Source organism: Perca flavescens, chromosome 6 (assembly GCF_004354835.1).
Source record: "Perca flavescens isolate YP-PL-M2 chromosome 6, PFLA_1.0, whole genome shotgun sequence".
Lineage (NCBI taxonomy): Eukaryota > Metazoa > Chordata > Actinopteri > Perciformes > Percidae > Perca > Perca flavescens.
The window spans coordinates 27,755,807-27,764,803 of record NC_041336.1 but is presented as its reverse complement, the minus strand read 5'-3'; the positions used below and the strand labels follow the sequence as shown (position 1 = coordinate 27,764,803).

Sequence of the window (8,997 nt, the reverse complement as noted above, 5' to 3'; positions counted from 1 at the left end):
ACTGATGACTTTGCAAATTAAAACTTTGGACAGCTTACATAACGCATAAGAGTGTATAGTTTTTGCCCTTATCACAGTCAAGTCACATTATTGATAATGGTAATGCAGGTATGAGGGAGAAAATGTTCAGGGGGAATTGATAATGTTCCCTGCTGTCTTCAAGGATGCTTCACCATCCACCCTCTGACTGTCTGACTCACAACCTGCAGTGCACACATGCACACAACGCTATGTTGCCTAGTAACATCGACCGTTCACTAGACAGAGTTACAATAGTCCTCCTCAACCTGCTACAGGTTCAACTTCTCTACTCGTGCATTCCCAATCAAAAGTCAACTCCACTAGTCCACTCAGCCTCTCTGACCCACTATAACCATATAAATCATATACTGTGTGCTCCTCAAAGCAAACATGTTGAGCTGAAAGTGGTGCAGCAGTCAAAACTGTGACAGAAATGATCGTCCTCACACACCTCACTGAAGGTAAAAGTTCCTCAGTCAACGCAAAAGTCACCGCTCGGGGGATCCACCGTGAGCATGTTAGCATTTAGCATGTCAGCCAGATCTAGCATGCACCTTTTGGCCACATGGGTCAGTGTCATAGGTGTGTTTGATTTGGGTCACTTAGCGTACTCGCTGGGTGGTGCATTAAATCAGTGTTGCAACCTTCTTCTTTTTTTCAAACTATGCCGAGCTATAATAATGCTAACCTTAACCCTTAAACGTAATTCTTTGTTATATTGCATTGTTGTACAGGCAGACAGACAGACAGACAAGTGAAAGGACACACCATAAGGTTCTTATCTGCTGCAGCTGCTGATTTGTCTTATTTACTTTCAATAACAATAAACAACTATGTTACAGTAACTACATATCATTTGTTGCTTCCACCCATAGACTGTATATAACTACTTCCACCGCTGTCAAATTAGCTTTTGTCTGTTCCTGTTTCTCTTCTGGGTTTCTTTTTTAATGATTAAATGCACCACAAAAATAAATTGTTCTTTGTGGTGCATTACATAACTCAAGCAAGACTGCAAATTGATTTTCATGGGTATTGCAATGGCAGCCTGGAATGTAGCATATCAACCTAAATAATTAATAATTGTTGTTAGGGGGCTAAAACATGCAAAAGTCTGAGTAGCACTTCTTTGTTCCCTCACACAGACTCCTCTTGCCTATCAGCATCATTTATCATCAGTAGCAGAACGGGCATTATGCTGAAGTAGATTTCACACAGCGCTCCTCTTCATGCCTTGAGCTGTGAATCCCTCTGAAGGGACTGTCATCTCAATTTCTCTCCTATTTATTGTCACCTCTGTCAGTTCAAGAATAATAAAAAAGCAGCGACAGAACAATACTTACTTCATACACTTTGTTTTATACCCAACAGAAGAAAAAAAACATTTGTTTTTCTTGTGTTAGTGATTTTTTAATTAAGGTGAATAAGACAGGACACAACTCAAATGTTTGCTTATGCAATTGTTGCTACAGTAATATATGTGAGCTGATATACAGTATTTGTAGGGTTGTCCTTGTTGGATTCGGGGAGAGGAACACAACTTCCTCTGCCACAGCGACAACCCGACTGAGAGCGCACAAACTGTGTGCGTCAGTGCACCATGGAGAGAGCGGCTGTGGTGTCGGGCCGCAGGAGTCCCTCGGTACCAGAATGCAACATCTCCACCTCCACCTTGGCCTTCGACCAGCACTTCACCACAACTGCCAAAGGAATACTCCTCCTGGCTGAGATAGTAAGTCTGAATATGGATTTTAAGATGTTCAGTGTTTGAAGACTGTATCATTAGAAAATGCTCAGCAGTTCTGTCACAAATGTCACAATCGCAACAGATCATATGAGAATAAGTTGGAACAAGTGATTATATATTGAATAGTCATTGTCAGGAAGTGGCAATAAGTTTGATGTTTATGAGAGACATTACAAAAGTATGGCTCTCTCTCTCTCTCTCTCACACACACACACACACACACACACACACACACACACACACACACAAATAGATGCATGAATTACTTTTATTTCCTATAAAATGGGTGAAATTCACGAGAGTAATAATAGCATAAATGGGTTTTTGTTGTATTCCCTTGATTGTATTTAATAGAGTTACAGAAAAACTAGAAAACCTTAGAACAATGTTTCTAAGAAAATAGGAAGTTAACCCAAAACATACCAAGCAAATCAACTCTTCCTCCTCCCCTTCCCTTATTGTGTCTCTTCCTTTCCAAATCAGCTGAGGGAAAGAGTCGGGACAGCCTTTCTGTAAATACAGTCTGGCTGGCTGCCATGCAGAGGCTGCAAATGACTACAAGTTTAACAAAACAAAAGTTAAAATATAATTGCAGACACACTTTAAAGCTGTTTATTCAGGGAATTATACAAACATATTCTGCCATCATACAATCTATTATATATATAACTTCAAATCATTAGATACTGATTGATTGAAAAAAAACATTCAATGACATTCTGAAAATACATTTACACTGCAAATTCTTTCTTTTGGGTGAAATGAATGCGACACGTGCACTAAAACATGTCAGTAACTAGGCAGATTGTGATGTTAAATTGATAACTTATAAAAGATTTTTTTCAAAAAGTAACCAACTTTTAGTCATGTTCCACTCCAGAAAATGTTTATTTCCTGTGAAGCCAAACATCCTACAGGAAGATTTCTTTTTCTCCAGGAGAATTTTTTTTTATGAGACAGGAAGGGTGGGTTTAGAAAAGTGTTGGCAGGAACGAGATTTAGTTACATGTTGAGTGAGTATGGGGCATGTTGGGTTTTTGGAATTTAGAAATGACGCATGGAACAACAAATGAATGGCACAGTAGGCTTTTATATAGAAAAGAGCTCCTTTTTGTTATGGTAAATTTGCTTTATAAAAGGACTGGATGTGCTCAACTTACATAGAAACTTAGAAAACTTTGAAGGCTGGGTGCTGGATACTAAATGTGGACATTAAGGAATGAAGGTACTAGGACAGCACTCCAATTAATCATTTTTTTTATTGCTTTTGTGAGGCAATATAAAATGATCAATTGGAGTGCTGTCCTAGTACCTTCATCCAAGTCTGATTTATTTCAATTTTCTATTGGCTAAGTTGCCCATCGACTTCCTCAAAATGCTACATTTCAAGTCCCATATCCATCTCGTTTTCATGGCTTCACAAGATTTATCTGGTAAATTAAATGAGGGGTTTGAAGCTTTGACCTAAATGTATTATGTCAGTAGAAAGAAGGTGATGAGATGAATATTTCTCTCCTCTCCTCTCCTCTCCTCTCCTCTCCTCTCCTCTCCTCTCCCTCTCCTCTCCTCTCCTGTCCTGTAGGTTTTTGGTATGTTGGTGTGGATTCTGGTAGGGGGCACAGAGTATTTTCATCTGTCTGCTCTCTGCTGGGTGATGTTTGTTGCCATCTTGTGTTGGGTTCTGACAGTTTGCCTGTTTTTAATCTACCTCACTGGGACCCACAACAGGATACCACAGGTTCCCTGGACTACACTGGTAACACACACACACACACACACACACACACACACACACACACACACACACACACACACACACACAGCTTTGTCTCAATTATCGGTTATCGTCTATTTATCTGTTTGTGTCTTCTTCCTTTTAGTCGCTGTGTTTGAACTGTAGTGCTGCAGCTGTGTATCTGGTGACAGCAGTAGTAGACGCTCACTCAGTCAACCAGGCCGTTAGAGGGCGACACAACTACAACTGCTGGGCAGCATCTGCAGTAAGAACACTCAATTTATACTTTCAATTTGATCTGTTACAGTATAATACATGTATGTCAAAAACATCACTGACGTTTGTATCCACATTACACACACAAGACAAAAACAGCCCAGCATCAGAAAAACAACTGAAGTGTAGTCTGCTTCTGTTTTAAAAAAGAAAAGAAATTGAGGAATATATAACAAACCCATGTGCAGTGTAATCTAGGATTTGGTATTGTCCTCAGTATTGTTTTGTGAGAATAATGACCTGAGAAGTCCACATTCTACAAATATTTACAAATACACAAAGCTTATTCTCATATTTTTTTTAAACTGAATAAACTTAAACTTGTAGAGGCACACACAGGAGACATTTGTCTTTTATAAAAAAGTTACCATTGAAGCAGCAGAGCTGCTTATAGCTTATGGTATTGGTGTGTCTCGAAAACTACTGGATACTACATTTTCTATAATACAACTGGATAGCATCTTTAATAGATTATTTCTACTGACTATCACATCATCAGGCTTATCTTTCAAATTGTGGACAGCTCCCCTTAAAAAACATTATGAGAGATTTACAGGCTGAGCAGTTACTCCTCGTGACATTGATCGGTGGAAAATACTTTTAGCATTTTCATTTTTTTCATAGTATTTGGCCACCAGAACTATAGTCCTGGTAGTGTGGAGAGAAAACATCCTTAATCATTTAGCATATAAATATAAAATATGATTTCACAGATAAAAGAATGAAAAAGATGTGCAAATCCAAACTTATCAACTTCTTTTTCACTGATCCAACTTTTTTCTCTCCTGGTATTGACTTTGATTCATCAAGTCAGGGTATCTGTTGACAGCAAACGATCAGTGCACTCTTTTCCCCAAGTTTGAAATATATATACCTCACGGTGTAGAACTCACTGAAATCCCTTTTATGCATCGTACCATAAGGCCCGGGATAGCTGTTGGATGATGGAATTAATGTTACTGATAGCAAAATTACTAAATTGATGATATTGACACATTAACACTTAAAAATACAATAAATCAATCAAATAAAGTAATGAAGTGGGAAAGCATTACACATAGAACCTGAGATGTCTTATATTAACTAATATTATGTGCACACTAACATTTCAGTAGTTCAATAACTTGGCGTGAATAGATAATGAAGGATTTTTTCAGTTTAGAGTGAATTATGCTTTTTAGTCAACTCCTCTTTGTCTCCCTGTCCCTCTCTATTTTCCCATAACTTTTCTCCACCTTTCACGCTTCTCAGTTCTTTGCATTTCTGACCACACTGTGCTATGCAGGAAGCAGTTACCTGAGCTACTGGGCCTGGAAAACCACACAAGAACAATAGTCTCATTACTTGCTGTTTGAAGACAACAATGTTCACACTTTCTCTGAGGAATGGGCGTGATGGAGATCTAACTTCGGAGCAGGACAAGGCTAAAGTCAAATTTAAACTTGTAAGGAAACTGTTAATATGATCATGAATGAACACTTCTGTTTGCAGGAACACATCAAAATAGAGGGGATTATGCTCTCAAGCTTTTGTGGACTCTGTAAATAAACCGTAGTAACGTTGCAATTAGTGAGGACACAAGTCAGTCCACAAAACAGTGGAATCTGAGTTCAAATGTACAGGCAAAAACTATTTTCAGCATGGTTGAGGTTGTACTGTACTGTAGCGTCACACACATGAATGAGCAGTCAGCCGTCCCAGTAACTTTTTGTTTCATGTAAATCTAAATGAAGTTGGTCCCACAGGACCCACAAATAAGAACGAAAGTTGTTTTATTCATTTTGCATAATAGCTACAAGGTCTTGAGAAAAAAAAGTCAAACTCGTACCTTATTGCATCGGCAGTATTTAATATGGCTCATATTGAACATTTCTACAACCATTAAAATTATGCAGAAATAAAAATCACATTGTCATTTGTACATTCTGTTGTTATCCTTACAATAGTCTGGCATTGCCAGACCTTCCTCCACAGCACTGCGGAGGAGGGTCTGGCTCAGATTGGACAGATAGTCTAGCTAGCTGTCTGGATTTACCCTGCAGAGATCTGGGGAGCAGTTAACCATAGACCTCATAAATCCACCAGAGTTCACAAAGAAAGCTTAAGGAAAAGGAAAAGAGGGACATCCAGCGGAATTTCCGGCAGCACCAGAGCAATCCGGGAGGAGGAACGTTGTGGATATAGACTAGTCTATACACTGCCTTAGAGTTCAGGGCCTTTGCGTTATTTATTTTAAGGTACTACATAACTTAAAAGATCAAACAAATTAACACTTAACCGCTGCCACAAAATTGTATTGATAATCGGAAATAAAAGTGAACAACAAAGTGGGAGTCAGACTATTTGATTCATAAATAGCTCTTTATCTTTGATAATGTATCACAGGCTTTGCCCCAAAATGGAGCTGCGTCCACATAATCATTGGAAAACTCAGCTAGTTCAGCACCTTGAACAGCATTAGCATTGGCTGTCACTGAACCAAAACGCGACTGGCCTACAACCGAGGTTGCTTTTATTTTGTTTGTTTATTAATTTTGCATGATAGCCAAATAGGTCACGAGAGGAAAAAAGTCACACACATAACTAATATGAAATACAAAAGAGGATGTTGCAACAGAATGTATTATGGCTCAGATTGAACATTTCTACAACCATTATTACAAAATCAAATCAAATTGTCATTTGCATTTGTACAATCTTGTAATACGTACAGTTAGTATTCCTCAAAAACATGTAGTATTGATTGCATTTAGTGCAATAAGTCACTGCTTTGTTTCCTTCAATGCTGCAGATGTGCAAAATGCTTTTAATTTAAGCCCCTTCATTTGATACATTACAAAAGTATTGTCTATACATGTTAAATCATGTGTGTTAATTTAATCATTTCTTAATAAAAAAACATTTAGGTTGATCATTCCCAGTTTACGATTATTAATCATTATTCTATAATTTATCAGTTTCTCAGTTGCTCATCCTTGTAATCCTTGTATGTAAGAGATGTTGCCATCAAATTCTCCCCAGTGAGCTGCCAGTGAAGTAATCCCTGCGCCATTGAAGCGGCCACTCAGCAGTCTGAGCTCTTCATCCGGGTAGGTGGGGTACAAGTTGAAGGAGTTCTGTAAAACAACATCAAAAGTTACTTTATAACTACATTTTTATGACAGCTTTAGTTACTTTACAAATTATAAGTTTTTACACACAAAACATATGAAGAGCTTCTAAAATATGTTTTTTTTGTTAATCAAACAGCCCATTTTAATAAACATTAAAGCATCCAACAGTTTAAACAAGTACAGCAGAAGCAATTAGTCGATTATTCAATTAGTCGATTGACAGAAAATCACTGTGTCTATTTGTGTCGTAAAACATAACCCCAGTCGAACGTTTAGAAAAAAGCATTTTATTCCTCTGATTCACTGATTTATCAGCGATGCCTCTCTTCATTCATTCTTTAGCTCGCTCCACCACTGCCTCTCTCTCTCTCTCTCTCTCTCTCTCTCTCTCCCAGTTTCTCTCCCAATTTCAATTTGCTTTATTGGCATGACATAATCAATCCATCTCTCCATATTAGGCCTTTAAATGAATGCATGAGTAAATATAATGCCATATAATGGTATAACAGTCACAGGCAACACTGAATAATTGTCACAAAAAGAAAATGAAAAAGGTAATTACCGTTACTGGCTGGCCGACCATCAGAAAACGCCCTCTGGAGGTCACAAATGTCAGCTGATAGATGTATTCGCTGTTGAATTTGCCAGAGATCTGAAACATGACAGGGTGAGCACATTAACAGAGTTGGTACATGTGGTTAGTCCTCGATGAGTAAACATATCATGTGTATTTTATATAATGATAGATGGATATTTATAGCAGACTAATAATTTTGTATCAATGAAATCTCTGACCTGAACAATGCTCTCTCTATCAAACAGATCCAGCTCTTGCGCAATTCCAACTTCGACACCGACCTTTTTAGCCCACATGAAAGCTAAGCGCAGCTGGATACTGCAAGGACAAATATTTATAAGAGGACATGAGGGCACTTAATGAGAAGATTGATCAGGTAGAAAACATTACGTACAGTCATAATGCACAGTAGCTGGATGTTGTAATAATTACTGCAAGAACAAGTATGCAAATGCATGGAAAGCTAAGTGTTGGGCTTTGAAGGGTAGCTGAACCTCTTGGTTCACTCATTAAAAAAGCAAGGACCTCCCCAGCTTTATTATACTTGCAATGGACCCTCCCTTGGACCTAATAAAAAAAATACCATTCCAAATTATATAAAAGCATTGAATTGGTACAGCTCATTTAATCAGAGAAATGTAAGGTGCATAATGATTTCAAAATGGTTTACCATTACAAACTTGTGAATCATTTTCACAGTATCTCCCAAATTACACATAAGATAAAATAGCTAACGTACAACAGTTTATTTGTCAAATGTTCCAGCCACCCTGTTTTTGAACAAGGAGCTACTAACTGAACACTTATTACCCCTGTCAGTGACTAAATGCACTGGTTACAGGCTCTGGCTCCGGGATTAAACATAAATCTGGAATAATTACCCATGTCTGCTCTTTCAAAACACTTCAGACCACCCTCCCTTCAGACAAAATACTGACCCAGAGATGTAAGCACCGCTTCTCTCCCAGACCCTGATGGCTGTGATCCTTTGGTTTCCTCCTCCTGTGGCGAAGGCAGTGCCAGTACCAGGTCCAACATCAGGAGAGAAGGACTTGTGACCTGTCGGAGCTGGAAAGGTCAAACTAAGTTATTATGTGATGATGATGAACAAGAAGAAGCTACTGCGTATTGATTCAACTTGACTTGACCATTGAAAAGCTACATGTTTGTGTTAAAAGTATAAAATTGGTATAAAAAGGACTAAACAGATGGAGAAAAAAACTCTTACCAGCCAGGCAGCTGGCGCAGAACACAGCAAAGAACAGGAGGCAAAACATTGTGGTGTATGAAGGGGTTCAGAGTACAACGCTGGAATCAGAAACCCATTCATCAAACATCATCATTATCATAAAATAATTATTAACATACCTTTAGACACAAAACCAATCTGGCATTTTTTTTAAAGCCTCTGAACACCCACACAGGTGTTAAATAGACCTCGACTCAGGTTGAAGGAGGGACAAAACTTTGATCTGAATTCATTAGCTCACAAATCTTCATCTACCAAGTTTCTTTCTAAGCACTATCT

General features: G+C 38.3%; 2 protein-coding genes across 2 annotated transcripts; one reads left to right on the top strand and one right to left on the bottom strand.

Annotated features, from left to right (window-relative positions):
* The first annotated feature begins 1,621 nt into the window (after positions 1-1,621).
* cmtm8b (CKLF-like MARVEL transmembrane domain containing 8b) lies at positions 1,622-5,268 on the top strand. The gene is made up of 4 exons (XM_028580805.1): positions 1,622-1,753; positions 3,351-3,524; positions 3,649-3,768; positions 5,031-5,268. The coding sequence occupies exons 1-4, from the start codon at positions 1,622-1,624 to the stop codon at positions 5,112-5,114; spliced, it is 510 nt and encodes a 169-aa protein (XP_028436606.1). The 3' UTR covers positions 5,115-5,268.
* Positions 5,269-6,748: 1,480 nt separating this feature from the next.
* LOC114557373 (zymogen granule membrane protein 16) lies at positions 6,749-8,746 on the bottom strand. The gene is made up of 5 exons (XM_028580804.1): positions 8,698-8,746; positions 8,408-8,537; positions 7,688-7,787; positions 7,455-7,544; positions 6,749-6,895 (listed from the first exon to the last, which is right to left on the bottom strand). The coding sequence occupies exons 1-5, from the start codon at positions 8,744-8,746 to the stop codon at positions 6,749-6,751; spliced, it is 516 nt and encodes a 171-aa protein (XP_028436605.1).
* Between the last annotated feature and the right edge of the window lie 251 nt (positions 8,747-8,997).